Genomic DNA, 17,129 nt, shown 5'->3' with positions numbered 1-17,129 from the left:
GGCTGGGAGATGGAAGAGCTGTCTGGAGGCTGGGCCCAGAGAGGGGTGGGGATGGTGCTGCACCCAGCTGGTGTCCAGTCCCTGGTGCTGTCCCCCAGGGATCTGTGTTGGGCCCAGTCCTGTTTAACATCTTCACCGATGATCTGGGTGAGGGGATCGAGCCCACCATCCCCAAATTTGCAGGTGGCACCAAGCTGGGTGTGAGTGTGGATCTGCTGGAGGGCAGGACAAGAAGACACAGCCTCCAGCTGCACCAGGGGAGGTTTGGGCTGGACAAGAGGAAGAAGTTCTTCACAGAAAGGGTGAGTGGGCATTGGAATGGGCAAGCCAGGGGGGAGGTGGCAGAGTCACTGTCCCTCTCCAGTGGCACTCAGTGGCATGTCTGGGTGACAAGGCGGTATTAGGCACTGAATTACACTGGAATGACACTGGGTCCTGGTGGAACCACAGAGGCCATGGTGACACTGTGCAGCCCCATAGAACCAGGACTCCATTGTCGTGCTCTGGGGCCCAATGGAACCAGGGAGTCCCCGTGACACTGGGTCCTGGTGGAACCACAGAGGCCATGGGGACACTGCGGGGCCTTGTTTGACCGAGAGGTTTCACCACTGTGACACTGCCAAACCAAGGAGAGCATTGGGAGAGTCCAGGGCCCAGGGGAACCAAGGGGCCCTTCTGACACTGCGGGGCCTCATGGAACCAAGGGGACATTGTGACACTGCAGGACCTTGTGTAACCAAGGGGCCACTGTGACACTCTGGGGCCTCAGGGAATCTGGAAGGCTGTTGTGATACTGTGTGGGCTTGTGGAAACAAGGAGTCCATTGTGACACTGAGGGGACTTGTGGAAACACAGAGAGCACAGTGACAGTGTGGGACCTCATGTGACCATGGGGCCTTTGTGACACCCTGGGGCCCCATTGAACCAATGAGACCAGTGTGACAGTGCAGGGCCTGGTTTAACCAAAGTGACATTGTGACACTGAGGGGATCCATGGAACCGAGGACAACTTTGCAGAAGTTCACCAAGTGGGATGTGAGTGTTGACCTGCAGGAGCAAAGGAGGGCTCTGCAAAGGGCCCTGGACAGGCTGGATCCAGGGCCCAAATCCAACAAGGTGAGGTTTAACAAGTCCAAGTGCTGGGTCCTGCAATTTTGTCACATCAACCCCTGCAGCGCTACAGGCTGGGGACAGAGTGGCTGGACAGCAGCCAGGCAGAAAGGGACCTGCAGGGACTGATGGACAGCAGGCTGGACATGAGCCAGCAGTGTGCCCAGGTGGCCAAGAAGGCCAATGGCTCCTGGCCTGGATCAGGAGTGGTGTGGCCAGCAGGAGCAGAGCTTCTTTGCCAGCAATGATCTGTTCCCAGTTTTGCACCCAAACATTGCTGCTGCAGCTTCAGAGAAGGCAACAAAAGGGCATCTCTGCAGAAAACGTTGCTTGAGGTACCTTTAGTTTCTTGAAAGCCACCAAGAGTGCAGCCCCTCATTGACACAGTCTGTGGCCACAGGGAAGGTGGAGAGAAACAAAATCAGAACTGGCAAAAGGAATGGGTTTTCTTTGTGGACAAGATTAAAAAAATAAAACAAAGAAAAAGAACCTCCAAAATGAAACCACCAAGAAATATCAAAGATGAGTTTTATTAAAAGTGATATGCAGAAACTGGCTGGCAGTTTAATGTTTCTGAAAACATCCAGTCATCAGTGTCCACACTGCAACCTTGAGCTCCTGGTTCCTCAGGCTGTAGATGAGGGGGTTCAGGGCTGGAGGCACCACCGAGTACAGAACTGACACTGTCAGATCTAGGGATGGGGAGGACATGGAGGGGGGCTTCAGGTGAGCAAACATGACAGTGCTGACAAAGAGAGAGACCACAGCCAGGTGAGGGAGGCAGGTGGAAAAGGCTTTGTGCCGTCCCTGCTCAGACGGGATCCTCAGCACAGCCCTGAAGATCTGCACATAGGAGAAAACAATGAATACAAAACAACCAAATCCAAAAGACATAGTAACAGCAATGAGCCCAAGTTCTCTGAGATAGGATTTGAAGCAGGAGAGCTTGAGGATCTGTGGGATTTCACAGAAGAACTGGTCCAGGGCATTGCCATGGCACAGGGGCAGGGAAAATGTACTGGCCGTGTGCATGAGAGCATTGAGAAAGCCACTGGCCCAGGCAGCTGCTGCCATGTGGGCACAAGTTCTGCTGCCCAGGAGGGTCCCATAGTGCAGGGGTTTGCAGATGGACACGTAGCGGTCGTAGCACATGATGGTCAGGAGGGAAATTTCTGCTCCAGTGAAGAACAGAAAGAAAAAGAGCTGTGCAGCACATCCTGTGTAGGAGATGTTCCTGGTGTCCCAGAGGGAATTGTGCATGGCTTTGGGGACAGTGGTGCAGATGGAGCCCAGGTCGCTGAGGGCCAGGTTGAGCAGGAAGAAGAACATGGGCGTGTGCAGGTGGTGGCCGCAGGCTACGGCGCTGATGATGAGGCCGTTGCCCAGGAGGGCAGCCAGGGAGATGCCCAGGAAGAGGCAGAAGTGCAGGAGCTGCAGCTGCCGCGTGTCTGCCAGTGCCAGCAGGAGGAAGTGGCTGATAGAGCTGCTGTTTTGCTGTGGCTGCACATAGGCCCCTGTTCATGGAGAAAATTACAGTGAAGAGTTAGAGGCGTTACCTGTAACAAAAATCAAAGACATTTCCCAAACCCCCTCCCCTGGAACACACATAGACAGCATTTTGTGTTCTACACTTCTGGGGTTTTCTTCATAAACACCCTTATATCAGTCCTGCTGTTCCTGGAAATCAGAAACCCTCCGCATTTCTGCTGCAGTCAGGGAGAACAGAATAAGTTCTGTGCGGCGAAGTGATGAGAGGAGAGTGAGGGGAGATGCTCTCTCATTCTGACCTCTTTTGAATTTCTCTGGGCTTTAACCTTTCTCTGGGGGAGGATGATCACCTTTCCACATTTTCCCTAAAAATGCCCCAGGTACAGCTGAGAGCAGATGGATCCACCACAGCTCAGCTCCACATTTGTAGGCAAGGACTCACATTGCTCATTTCACCCACCTCTGCCTTTTCCCATCAATCTTATAACTCAGAGATGCTCTAGGACAGGTTTGCATCCTTGATTGAAGCTCCCAGCTTGGACTGAAATCTCAGGGAGACTTCCAAGTGTCCCTCTGATGGCACTGGATGAAGGGAGGTGCAGCTCCTTCCCTGGCTGCACTGCCAGCACTGCCCAGACCCGGGCTCTGGGGACAGCTGTGTCACCCTGAGCCAGCTGTGCCCCTGCCAGAGCCCCCAGTGCCGGGCAGCTGCTCCCAGCCCTGTGCTCTGCAGAGGGAAATGGGCCCGGGGCTGCAGAGCTGCCCCACGGCTCTGCTGCAGCTCTGCCTGCACAGGAGGGGCTGCACGCCTTGGAGCCCCGGCCCTGAGGGCAGAGGCTTGGCTGGGGCACAGGAGGGAGGGGGCTTGTGCAGAGGGAGGGGCTGCACTGGAGGGGATCCTCTGGGCATCTCTAAACTCTCCCTGCCACAGTATTTCTGGGTTTTGTTTTCTCTCCTTCCCTGATCTTCTCTCTGCTTCCTGGAGATTTTCCTCCTGCAGGTGTTTCCCTGTGCCTCATCTCTCTGTGCCAGCATTCCCACACCCCAAATATCTGTGCACTCTACTTGGCCTGACAGAACCCTGCCTGTTTGCAGGGCACTGGCTGGGGACAGGTTCTGTTTGCAGCTTGGGGAAAGGACAGCTCAGACTGAGCCGGATGGATCCAGGAAAGGTGTTGCTGCTGCTGTCCACGGGCAGAGAGGCTGAAAGTACATTAGGGATCTCCTGTGAACCTACTGATCACTAAAAGCAAAAATTTGGATGCCTCAGGCACTTGCCAAATTTCATTGTTAATAATTCATAATAAATCTTTAATATTTATCCCCCTAACCCAGACATTCTCCAATATTAGGAAACTGAATACGAAGTCATCGGAAATTTCCTCACTTTTATCAAAATCCCTTTCTTGGAAATATTATATGTCAGATAAGAAGCCCTCAGCATGTCAGAGCGTCATGATCATTTCACCTGCCCTGCCCCAGAAATACTCAGAGTTGTACTCACAGGGTCTGTGGGCATTGGGATGTTCCAGCTTTAGGAGATCTCTCCAGGAGCTGCAGCTGCATTGTCCTGCAGCCAGAGGTTCCTGTGCCAAGGGCTGGCAGTGATTCTGCCCCAGGCACTTCTCAGCCCCTTCCCAGCCCTGACTGATTGAAGCTCTCTGTGCCTCTGTGCTGTGCCCGGGCTGGCTGCAGGCAGTGTCCCAGCCCTGCTGGGCTGGGAGAAGAGCTGCTCAGCAAGAGAAATGTGCTTTTGAAGCTCTGCTTGGTTACCAGGATCACCCTCTGTGCCAGGAGCCCGGCCCAGCTCAGCAGCACAGACACAGCACAAGGACTTTAATGACCCTCTGGGGCTTTGTGCTCAGGCTCTGAACATCAGGCCCTGAGAGGGAGCTGCAGAAACCTCTCCAGAACTCCAAGTCAGAATCCAACTCCAAAGTTTCTTGGACTTTTAATGGGTCCCACTGAGGGACACAACTGAGAAAGTGTCCCCAGGCCCCAGGCAGAGCAGAGAACTGGAGGCACGGATGCCAGGTGGGGACAAAGAGAAGCCAAGTCTTGGTGCCCTGGGGCACAGCAGGGTCTGTGCCACCAAGGGCTGTGAGGAGACACCTTGTCCTGAGGCCCTGGGGCCTCCTGGCACAGCCCCAGCCAGGCTGTCACCCCTGGTCCTACCCTCAGCATCGCCCCTAGCCCACATCTCAGTGGCCTCAAGGATCTCCTGGAAGGAGTCCCTGGGGAGCCTTGGTCAGGAATGGCCCTGGGGGCTCCTTCATGCTTCCATGGACTGCAGGATTTTCATAGGACTTTGGGTTTGGCTTTTGTCTTGCAGATTCTGAGAGGTTTGTGCAATCATGGCCTCTAATTATCTGCTTTAATTAGTCCCTGGAGAGGCTTTGTCAGGAACAACACTCAGTGGGCTCATTAATGCTTCAAAGTACTTCAGTTCTTTTAAGGTACTTGGTGTTTCCCTTTTGATACAGACTCTGTGAGAGGTTTGTGCAATCATGGCCCCAATATCTGCTTTAATGAGTCCCTTGAGAGCTTTGTACTGACACTCAGTGGGGCTCATGAATACTTTCAGATACTCAACTTTTTTCAGGGTCTTTGGATTTTCCTTTCCACACTGAGAGGTTTTTGTGCCATTCTGGCCTCCAATTCTGTTTTCCAAGGTGTCCATGTGGAGCCTGTGTTGGGCATGGACCTTAGTGGGTCCCATTAGTGATTCAAGACTCCTTGGGGTTTCCCTCTGCATTTGACTCCTTGTAAGATTTGTGCCATCTCCTCTCAGGCCCTAAGCTTCCAGGTCTCAGCTCCAAATGCAGCATGGGGCTCATTAGGATCAAGCCAGTCCTGACAAACCATTGTTCAGCCTTGGTTTCCCTCTTATCTGAAGCAGTTAATCAGGAAGTTTCTGTAGTGGTTTTGGTTTGCCAATTTGAGATTTTTCAGTTAATGCATTAATTGATGTGGTGTGTTCAGTGTTGGCTAATTACCAGTGCACACACTAGAATATACTTACTCATTTCCTCCTCTGAGGTAGGATTAGGAAAATGGCAAAGTGGGATCAAACTTTAAGAGTAAAGTTTATTAACAGTAACTAAAACAATGAGCAATAAGCAGCAGATCAAGACTGTCAGAACACTTTCCTTCTCCATACAACCTGACAATGTAAAGAGACAAAACCTAAAATTTTCAGTCAGTTTACTACCTCTAGAATAGTCTGTCTTCACTTCATTTAGGGAGAGGTGTTCCTCTTGTTAATGTTATGGAGACTTCTCCACAACAAAACAGCTATCTCATGGCTTTTCATTTCCACGAATAACAGCTGCCTAGAAAAATCTGCAATTGTGAAGTCCCTCCCATTTTTTCACAGCCTTTCCCACAGCTGTGTTTATGGGCCATGTCAGCTAATGGGGTATTAGTTTCAAGATTTGCTGTTTAAGAGCAAAGGATCTCTTCATCTATTTCTGAAATCATCTTCATCTCTGGGAACAGAGATCTTCCTCTCTCCCTGAGGGCACAGGTTCTCATCACTCTGCTCTTTGTCTGTTCATACTTCTCATAGGATCACAGCTACTGCAACATTTACTTACTTTAGCACGGAGGCCTTTGCTGAAACAAGTCATCTCCCCATGCTTTTCAATGCCTTATTGGGAAAAAGAGAGTCTGATGTATCCATGACATCCTTCTCCATAGCTTTAGCAGAGGATTACAGCCCCAAGATCAAGGCATCTCCTCATCCCTCCCATCTGGGACTCAACTTCCTCTTCCCTGCCCTTGGTGTGTCCATGTTGCTCCTCTGTGTGCCTGCCCTGTGTCCTTTTCTCTCACTGGAGGGAGGATGGCAGCACTGGCAGAGTCAATATCTGCCCGGGGCTGCAGATGGTTCCGTGAGCCCGGCCGGGCTCATTGGCCAATTCTAAATTTGGCCATGGTTCCTGGACACGAAGACCCATTCTTTTCCTTAGGAATGAAGGAACAGGGCCGCACTGTTTTAGGTATAAATGAGAGGTGACCACCAGAGGACAAGGCCAGCCACAGCTGCCAGATTTTCTTCTGAGACATACCTTAGAATATAGGAAATACTTTTGGTAGAGTGTCAGTTTCAGCAATGGGCATCTGAAATGACAAAATATTCTTTTCCATACAAAGGAAATCATAGAGCCACAGTGCTCCAGGAGCTGATGAGAGGCAGCCTTGACATCCCAAGGTCAGCCAGACCTGTCAGGTGGCCCCTGGCAGGCCAAGCCAGCCAGACCTGGTCCATGTTCCCTTGGTTCCATGGGGCCCCACAGTGTCCCAATGGTCCCTTGCTTCCAGGAGGCCCTGAGGTGTCACAATGCCCTCTTGGTGACACAAGCCCCTGAAGGGTCGGAATGGTCTCCATGGTTCCACAAGGCCCCACAGAGTCATAATGGTCTCTAGGTCCATGAAGCCCCGCGGTGTCACCATGGCCCCTTGGTTCCATGGGCCCAACAGTGCCACAATGATCCCCTTGGTTCCATGAGGTGCCCACAGTGTCACAGTGATCTCCATGGGAAGGAAAGAACCGAGCCCCAGTGTGGTGGGGGCAGCCACCAGAGGCCAAGGCCAGCCAGGCTTGATGGTACTGGCAGATTTTGGCTGGGAGCAACCCTTGGATATATGGAAATTTGGAGGTAAAACCCCAGTTTTGCACATTTCTTTGTAGACAATAATGAGGGCTCTTTGCCATAGGAAGGAAAGCACCAAGCCTCAATGTTTCAAAGGCAGATGAGAGGCAGCCCCCAAGAGGCCAAGGGCAGCCAGACCTCTCTCTCCTGGCTGATTCACTTGTGAAATCAACATCCTTGGATGTTTGGAATTTTGGAGGTGGAATTCCAGTTTTGGCCAGTTTTCCTTTAGGAAAGAGAAGTGCAAAGTCCAAGTGTTCTGGAAGAAGATGAGAGGTGGCCACCGTAGGCCAGGCCACCCAGACCTGTCTCTCCTGACACCTTTCGTCTAGGGGCTGTCCTTGGACATAGGGCATTTTGGAGGTGGAATCTCATTTTTGGCAATGAACACCTGGACATGAAGATGAGGTTTTTTCAAAGAATGAAAGCACAAAGTCCCAGTATTTCAGAGGCAGATGAGTGCCAGCTCTCAGGAAGCCAAGAACAGCCAGACTTGTCAGTCCTGGCAGCTTTTCTCTGGGAGCTATCCTTGGATATAGGGACTTATGGTGACAGATGCCCCATTGTGGCCATGGGTGCCTTGTCGAGATGGATTTATTTGTTTTTCAATACGAAAGAAAAGCACATGATCCCAGTGTTTGAAATGCAGATGAGAGGTGCCCTTGGGGGGCCAAGGCAGCCAGATCTGTCTCTCCTGGCAGATTTAATCTGGGAACAATCCTTTAAATATAAGGAAATTAAGAGAACAAATCCCACTTTTGGCCATAGTCCCCTGGAGGAGAAGGACAGTTTTCTCCCATGGGAAAGAAAGTCCAGAGCCTCAGTGCTTCAGGGCATATGAGAAACAGCCCTTGAAATGCCAAGGTCAGACGGACCTGTCAGGTGGTCCCCAGGAGGCCCAGCCAGCCAGACCTGTTCCATGTTCCCTTTGTTGTGTGGGACCCCACAGTGTCACAATGGCCCCGTGCTTCCATGAGGCCCTGAAGTGTCACCATGGCTTTGTGGTTCCACAAAGCCCTGATGTGTCACAATGGTCCCTCGGCTCCGTGTGCCCTCGCTGTGTCACAATGGCTCCTCTGTGACACTGCTGCTGCACAAGGTCACCATGGGCCCTTGGTTCCTTGGGGTCTCTGAGTTCACAGTGGTGTCCTTGATTCCATGAGGCAGCACAGTGTCACCATGGCCCCTTGGTTCCATGAGGTTCTGCAGTGTCACCGTGGTGTCCTTGGATCTCCATTGTCACAACTGACCCGTGGTTCCAAGAGGTTCTGTAGTGTCACTGTAGCAGTCTGAGGCCCTGCAAGGCCTCCCTGGCAGTCACTCACCTAAGATAAGAAATGCCGAGTCACGGTGATGGGAGCAAAGTAGCCCCTTTTCTGCATTCAGACCCTTGTTATCTCTCTGTAAGGCTATTGGGTTGTATTCTTCCCAGCTGTGGTGACTGGACAATTTCCAGCACCCCAGTACCCTATATAAACACCCATTTCTGTCCAGTTCGGCAGAAGAACTGACACTGCATCCCTTCAGAGGAGCTGGCAATAAAGGACATTGCTGTGGAACTGCATACAGCCTTCTCTCTCTATCCCTGTGTGTCTGCCAGAGGCACTTGTGAGCGCAGAGCTGAAATCACTGAGAGCTGAACTCACAGAGCTGAAATCACTCCAGAGCTGCTCGCTAAGTTGCCCGTGGCTGGGAGCTGAACCGAGGGACCCAGACAGGCTGAGCCTGACAGCGCAGTGCTATCCAGGACACCCACGGCAGCGGCAGCCCGGGGGTCAGATGGACCCCTGAGCCCCAGTCCGCATTACGCCTGAAGGGAGCACTGGCATCCTGGCACCCCTGAGAGCAGCATTCCCTGTGAATCGTTACTGCCTCAGGTGCACTATGACCCCTGGAAGATAACTCCTCCATTATAGAAGAAGTTATCTGAAGAGGTGTCCAACGAATCTGCACATCGCAATCTGGGACAAGGTCCTCAGGAGTTGGACTGCATACCACTCACCCAGCAGTACTTTTGATCTACATTTGGCTGAAGAAGTTTGAGTTTAAAATAGCCTTTTTGCACGCTTTTATCTTGGGTCATTTTTTTTTTTTTTATTTTTTTTTTTACTGCTGTGGGGGCAAAGGGAACTATACTGAAATGGGATCAAAATTTAGTAAATTAAAACGATCCCAGAATGAGACTTATATTTACAAATCCTAGAAATCCTATCTGCTAACAGCTTTTCTTTCTCTAAAGGCAATCTTTCAAAAACTAACTTGAAAAAATTGATAGAATAGAATAGATAATTTCCCAGTTTCCAGATACTAACACACACACTATTGGTTTAGATTCTTTTTGGGACCAGTAGGGACACTAATATACGCTTTCCAAACTAATGAAAACTCTTCTGTACCTAAGTTTCTACCCCTATTTCACTCAATTACTAAAGCAGTCTAAAAGACAAATTCTCTGCAGCTTCCCTCTGCTGAGGAAATCCCACCCTTATCTTTCTCAACAGACACTGTCCCTTCAAATGCTGATTAGCCAGATAACATTCCTCTCTCGGTCCCCGGGACGGGGAACACGGAAATTGTCCCACCCACCCACCCGCGGGGTCCGTGGAGCCCACCCATCCCCCGGCTCCCCCTCGGCCGCGGCAGGCGCGGATTCCGCTCCCGGTCCCGCAACACGCGGCGCGCTGCGCGCCCCGCGCCCCGCTCAGTGCTCGGCTGTAACTGCGTCGGTTTCCATCGGGAACGCCCTGCCTCGCTCCAAAACCTCCGCGCAGCCCCCGTGACTGCCCCAGCCCTGCAGCCGTGCCTCCCGGCCCCGCTGCGGCTCTCCCCAGCCCGCTCCCATCCCTGCCTGCCCGCCCAGCCCCGCCGGGATGGCAGCAGCTCCCCCAGCCCCACCGCCTCCTCTGCCCCGCTCCTCCCGTGCCCTCTCCCCAAGCGCTGCACCCACCCACCCACCCTCAGCGCCCCCCGAACGGCACCTCCGAGACCCCCACGGGGGCACCCCGCTTCCCCACGCACCTCAGCCCTGCGCAGGCTGTGCCACAGCGGCGCTGCCATCGCCGCTCCACTGCTGCCTCCCTCTAGCCAAGCCCAGCCAGCTGCCCCCTCGCACTCTGTCCAGCCCCCACACCCCTGCAAACCCTTGTCCAACACGCTAAAAAAAGCGCAGTGCACCTCCTGCTCTCTCTCACTCCTCGTTTGAGCACAGTGAGTCTGATTCTGACACAGAGGACATTGATCCATGGGCTCTAATCAAAATGGAAGCGACGCAGGCAGGGGATTGGGAACTAGCTCAGAGAATTTCTGCCTTCCCAGCAATTTATATAAAGGGGAAAAGAGGTGGGGCCACCACTAAAACAACGTGGGAACCTAACACAAATAAAGAACTGATACAACTATTAAATATAGCCAAAGAACATGGTAGAAGTTCACATATTTTCAGAAATTTCCTGGAAGCTCTCTTTTCAGCACATATTTTGGTACCTCATGACTTTAAAAACATTTCCCACTGCCTTCTTTCCCTGGCAGAATATATGCTATTGGAAAGGCATTGGAAAAGACAATTAAAAACATTTCAGAGACTTATACTCAAGATGCAAATGGGCCAGATTTTACAGTCCAACAGCTGGCTGGAGAAGGGGATTTACAGAAACTCTATGAGCTGTGAGAACCCCAGCCTTGGTCAGGGGTCTTGTGTGGTGGTAAAGTCTCTCCTCCAACCCGTGCTTCCAAAGGAAAACTCCGCAGTCTCTTGTTGTTCAGTCTCAAGGCAGTTTATTGTGAGTTATCTAAAAGATCGTCTTCCCTGGCTACTGCGGTTTGGTCAGCAGCCCAGGCAGAGGCACACACACCCCTAACATCCTCTCTGTCTGCTGTCTTCTTCTTCTCTCCCCCCGTCCCTGGCTGCTGCTATCTTTTATATGATATATTACGTGTTATATGTTTACAGTTTTTCCTCAATACTTACTACCTATGTTACAAGGTGCTTTTCTACTCTAAACCAATCCACAAGTGCCAGCATCACCAAGAACATGGGGGCAAGGAAAAAGAAGGAGGAAGAACAGGATCAGCCCACTTTCCTCCATCTTAGAACTTCTGACCCCCATGTACAAAGTAAACCCCCCCCCGTACAGGTGCTAAAACGCCCCTGTGCAATGCTAAAAAATTTCCCCTCTACTTTATAACTACTTTTACTGTACTATCTAACACTTTGTGACTGTTTGTTCCACCTCCAAAGTTGGTAACTCATTCCATGTCTCAAACTCAAAATCAGAGCTGTTTGCAGCTGCCTGCTGGGGTCTAAAATGATTCTGACCAAGGCCTGGAACCTCTAAAAATGTCTGAGAGAAATTTTGAGTTCCAACACCTGCCCTTTGTCCTTTTCTTTCACTGGAGGGAGGATGGCAGCACTGGCAGAGTCAATATCTGCCCAGGGCCTGCAGATAGTTCTGTGACTCTGGCTGGGCTAAGTAGCCAATTCTAAATTTGGCCATGGTTCCTGGCCATGAAGACCAGTTTTTCTCCATAGGAATGAAGGAACAGAGTCCCACTATTTTAGGGGCAGATGAGAGGTGACCACAAAAGGACAAGGCCAGCCAGAGCTGCCAGATTTTGTTCTGAGAGAGACCCTTGAATATCAGAAATTTTTTGGCAGAGTGTCAGTTTTGGCAATGGGCATCTGAAATGACAGAGAGTTCTTTTCCATACAAAGGACAGCACAGAGCCCCAGTGCTCCAGGAGCTAAAGAGAGGCAGCCCTTGACATCCAAAAATCAGCCAGACCTGCCAGGTGACTCCTGGCAGGCCAAGCCAGCCAGACCTTGGCACCTTTCATCTAGGGGCTATCCTTGGACACAGGGCATTTTAGAGGGCAAATCTCAATTTTGGCTGTGGGTTCCTGGACAGGAAGAAGAGTTCTTTTCAAAAGGAAGGAAAGCACAGGGCCTCAGTGTTTCAGAGGCAGATGAGTGCCAGCCCTCAGAAGCCAAGGCCAGCCAGACATGTCTCTGACCTATCTTAGCTGCTTTTGTCTGGGAGCTATCCTTGGATATAGGAAATTCTGGAGGCAGATGTCAAATTTTGGCCATGGGTGCATAGTTGAGATGGATGATTTCTTCCCATAAGAAAGAAAAGCACATGGTCCAAGAGTTTCAAAGGCAGATAAGAGGTGGCCCCTGGGTGGCCAAGGCAGCCAGAGTTGTTTCTCCTGGCAGATTTCATCTGGGAACAATCCTTGAAATATAAGGAAATTTGGAGAAGGAATCCTGGTTTTGTCCTGGGGTCCCTGAAGGAGAAGAAGAATTCTCTCCAATAGAAAGGATAGCCCAGAGCCCCAGGGCTTCAGGGAAAGAGAAGAAGCAGCCCTCAACATGCCAAGGTCAGTGGCACCTGTCAGGTGGTCCCCAGGAGTACTGAATCAGGTACGGATTTTTTAATGGGAAACAGCCCTTAAAAACAAAGGGGTCCAGGGAGGATGGACACAATTCAAGAGAGTAATCTTAAGGGGGAAGGAGCAGTGTGTCCCAGTGTGGCAAAGGATGAGCTGGTGAGGAAAATTACTGACCTGGTTGCTCATGGATCTTTTGTGGGAACTCAAGGGAAGGAAGAAGGTGCATTAACTTATGACAGAAGGTCAGGCAGCTTAGGAATTGTTTAAGGATGTTGTTAGGTCATGCAGGAAAATAAAGGAAAGAGGTGAAATCTCAATAAGAGATTAACCTGGCCACTTCTGTGAAAAATAATAAAAAATGTGTCTATGAATAAATTCATAGCAAAATGTGGAATAAGGAGAAACTCTACCCTTTTCTGGATGCATTGGAGAATAGAGTAACTAAAGATAAGGAAAAGGTTGAGCTACTTAACACCTTGTTTGACTCAATTTTCAATATTAGGACAGGTTGTCCTCAGGACAAGAGTTCTCCTGAGCTGGTAGATGGGCACAGGGAGCAGAACAGCCCCCTGTAATCCAGGAGGAAGCAGCTGGTGACCTGCTGAGCCACTCCAATGCTCACAGGTGGATGGGATGGGATGGGATGGGATCCATCCTAGGGGGATGAGGGAGCTGGTGGATGAGCTCCCCAAGCTGCTCCCCATCATTTACCATCAGTCCTGGCTCACCAGGGAGGTCCCAGAGCACTGGAGGTGCCAGTGTGAGCCCATCCCCAAGAAGGGCTGGAAGGAGGATCTGGGGAGCTCCAGGCCTGTCAGCCTGACCTCGGTGCCCGGCAAGGTTTTGGTACAGATCACCTTGAGAGCCACCACAGGGCACCCACAGGATGGCCGAGGGGTCAGAGCCAGCCAGCGTGAATTTAAGAGGGGCAGGTCCTGCCTGAGCAACCTGATCTCCTTTTATAACCAGGTGACCCACCTGTGGATGTGGGAAAGGCTGTGGATGTGTCCATCTGGACTTCAGCAAAGCCTTGGACACTGTCTCTGACAGCATTCCCTGGAAAAGCTGCAGCCCACGGCTTGGGCAGGTTCCCTCCTGGCTGGGAGATGGAAGAGCTGGCTGGAGGCTGGGCCCAGAGAGGGGTGGGGATGGTGCTGCACCCAGCTGGTGTCCAGTCCCTGGTGCTGTCCCCAGGGATCTGTGTTGGGCCCAGTCCTGTTTAACATCTTCACTGATGATCTGGGGGAGGGGATCGAGCCCACCATCCCCAGATTTGCAGGTGACACCAATCTGGGTGTGAGTGTGGATCTGCTGGAGGGCAGGACAAGAAGACACAGCCTTCAGCTGCACCAGGGGAGGATTAGGCTGGACAAGAGGAAGAAGTTCTTCACAGAAAGGGTGAGTGGGCATTGGAATGGGCAGGCCAGGGGGAGGTGGCAGAGCCATTGTCTCTCTCCAGTGACACTCAGTGGCATGTCTGGGTGACAAGGCGGTATTAGGGCATTGGTTGGACTTGATGATCCCAAAGGTCTTTTCCAGCCTGTTTGATTCTGTCATTCTGTGATGATTGGGACACTCTTAGGCATTGTGACCCTGCAGGGCCTCGTGGAACTAAGAGGACCATCGTGACACTGTGCAGCCCCATAGAACCAGGACTCAATTGTGGTGCTCAGGGGCCAAAGGGAACCAGGGAGTCCCAGTGACACTGGGTCCCGGTGGAACCACAGAGGCCATGGTGACACTGCGGGGCCTCGCGTGACCGAGGGGTTTCACCACTGTGACACTGCCAAACCAAGGAGAGCATTGGGAGAGTCCAGGGCCCAGGGGAACCAAGGGGCCATTCTGACACTGTGGGGCCTCATGGAACCAAGGGGACATTGTGACACTGCAGGACCTTGTGTAACCAAGGGGCCACTGTGACACTCTGGGGCCTCAGGAAATCTGGAAGGCCCTTGTGACACTGTGTGGGCTCATGAAAACAAGGAGTCCATTGTGACACTGAGGGGACTTGTGGAAGCACAGAGAGCATTGTGACAGTGTGGGACCTCATGTGACCATGGGGCCTTTGTGACACCCTGGGGCCCCATGGAACAAAGGGACCACTGTGAAACTGCAGCACCAATGAGAACATTGTGACACCGTGAAGCCCATGGAACCAAGGAGTCCATTGTCACATTTTGGGGTCCCATGGAACCAAGGAGACCAGTGTGACAGTGCAGAGCCTGGTGTAACCAAAGGGACATTGTGACACAGAGGGGCCCCTTGGAACCAAGGACATCTTTGCAGATGACACCAAGCTGGATGTGAGTGTTGATATGCTGGAGGGTAGGAGAGCTCTGCACAGGGCCCTGGACAGGCTGGATCCACGGCCCAAATCCAACAAGGTGAGGTTTAACAAGTCCAAGTGCCGGGTCCTGCACTTTGGCAACAACAACCCCTGCAGTGCTACAGGCTGGGGACAGAGTGGCTGGACAGTAGCCAGGCAGAAAGGGACTTGCAGGGACTGATGGACAGCAGGCTGGACATGAGCCAGCAGTGTGCCCAGGTGGCCAAGAAGGCCAATGGCTCCTGGCCTGGATCAGGAATGGTGTGGCCAGAAGGACCAGAACTGCTGTGCCAGCACTGATCTGCCCCAGCTCTGCACACAGACATTGCTGCTGCAGCTCCAGAGAAGGCAATAAAAGAGCATATCTGCAGAAAACTTTGCTGGGAGATCCTTTAGTTCCTTGAAAGCCACCGAGAGCGCAGCCCCTCATTGACACAGTCTGTGGCTACATGGATAGTGGAGAGAATCAAATAAGAAATGGCACAAACAATGGCATTTTTTGTGGCAACATTAATATGTAAAACAAAGAAAGTCCAAAATGAAACCAACAATAAGTATCAAAAATGAGTTTTATTACAAGTGTTTTGCAGAAATTGGCCAACAGTTTAATGTTCCTGAAAGCATCCAGTCATCAGTCTCCTCACTGCAGCCTTGAGCTCCTGGTTCCTCAGGCTGTAGATGAGGGGGTTCAGGGCTGGAGGCACCACCAAGTACAGAACTGACAGGGCCAGATCCACGGATGGGGAGGAGATGGAGGGGGGTTTTAGGTGAGCAAATATAATAGTGCTGACAAACAGGGAGACCACAGCCAGGTGAGGGAGGCAGGTGGAAAAGGCTTTGTGCCGTCCCTGCTCTGAGGGGATCCTCAGCACAGCCCTGAAGATCTGCACATAGGAGAAAACAATGAACACAAAACAGCCAAGTGATAAACAGGCACTAATAGCAAGAAGACAAATTTCCCTGAGATAGGATATGGAGCAGGAGAGCTTGAGGATCTGGGGGATTTCACAGAAGAACTGGCCCAGGGCATTGCCCTGGCACAGGGGCAGGGAAAATGTATTGGCTGTGTGCAGCAGTGAATAGAGAAAGGCACTGGCCCAGGCAGCTGCTGCCATGTGGGCACAAGCTCTGCTGCCCAGGAGGGTCCCGTAGTGTAGGGGTTTGCAGATGGACACGTAGCGGTCGTAGCACATGATGGTCAGGAGGAAATACTCTGATCCAAGGAAGAAGATAATCAGAAAAACCTGAGCAACACATCCTGTGTAGGAGATGTTCCTGATGTCCCAGAGGGAATTGTGCATGGCTTTGGGGACAGTGGTGCAGATGGAGCCCAGGTCGCTGAGGGCCAGGTTGAGCAGGAAGAAGAACATGGGCGTGTGCAGGTGGTGGCCGCAGGCTACGGCGCTGATGATGAGGCCGTTGCCCAGGAGGGCAGCCAGGGAGATGCCCAGGAAGAGGCAGAAGTGCAGGAGCTGCAGCTGCCGCGTGTCTGCCAGTGCCAGCAGGAGGAAGTGGCTGATGGAGCTGCTGTTGGACATCTGCTGTGGCTGCACATGGGCACCTGTTCATGGAGAAAGGACAGGGACAAGTCAGGAGAGGCTGCTTGGAGCTAAACCTGGGCCATTCCCTTCAGACTGTCCTGCTGCAGGGAATGGCCCTGGTTCCTGCTCCGGGAAAACCTTTACCCAGCTAAGTGTGGGAACTCTCAAGGAGCCATTCCTGCCCCGCTGTCATGGGTTTGTGGCCATGTGGCAGAGGGACAAGGCTGGATATTCAGGATTTGTCAGGGGAATCACTTCTAAATGCAGAAAGTCTTGGTACCATCTGCGCTTCCAGGTCTAAAGGATGGCAGGAGTTGGTTTTAGGAATTGTTTTCCTACCCACTCACCATTTCTGGCCTTCTGAGGTCAGAACTCCCCAGCATTCCTGCTGCACTCAGAGTTTGCCAGTGAGAGGTGTGAGAGGCAAAGGATTCCATGTGGCTGAGGGAAGGTGAGGGGCTGCATGGGCTTGTTCCCCCAGCACTGCTCTGTTCAGCCCCCTCTGCTTCCCTGAGCATCTCCCTGGGCCTGGACATCCCCTCCTGAGATGTGCCTTGAGACTGACCAGCCAAAGTCACAGTTCTGGAGTCTCTGTAAATTTTCAAACATTCATTTAATGAT

The 17,129-nt window shown here is 51.9% G+C and overlaps 2 protein-coding genes across 2 annotated transcripts; both read right to left on the bottom strand.

The window, feature by feature from the left end:
- Positions 1-1,274: 1,274 nt before the first annotated feature.
- Positions 1,275-3,209, bottom strand: LOC144248875 (olfactory receptor 14J1-like). Its single transcript, XM_077790853.2, has one exon. The coding sequence runs from the start codon at positions 2,437-2,439 to the stop codon at positions 1,675-1,677; it is 765 nt and encodes a 254-aa protein (XP_077646979.1). The 5' UTR covers positions 2,440-3,209; the 3' UTR covers positions 1,275-1,674.
- Positions 3,210-15,221: 12,012 nt separating this feature from the next.
- LOC144248171 (olfactory receptor 14J1-like) lies at positions 15,222-16,505 on the bottom strand. Its single transcript, XM_077789918.2, has one exon. The coding sequence runs from the start codon at positions 16,503-16,505 to the stop codon at positions 15,573-15,575; it is 933 nt and encodes a 310-aa protein (XP_077646044.2). The 3' UTR covers positions 15,222-15,572.
- Between the last annotated feature and the right edge of the window lie 624 nt (positions 16,506-17,129).

This window comes from Lonchura striata, chromosome 36, assembly GCF_050655825.1.
Source record: "Lonchura striata isolate lonStrDom1 chromosome 36, ASM5065582v1, whole genome shotgun sequence".
Classification (NCBI taxonomy): domain Eukaryota; kingdom Metazoa; phylum Chordata; class Aves; order Passeriformes; family Estrildidae; genus Lonchura; species Lonchura striata.
Note: the sequence above shows the minus strand (reverse complement) of the source record. Positions and strands in the feature narration are given on the sequence as shown.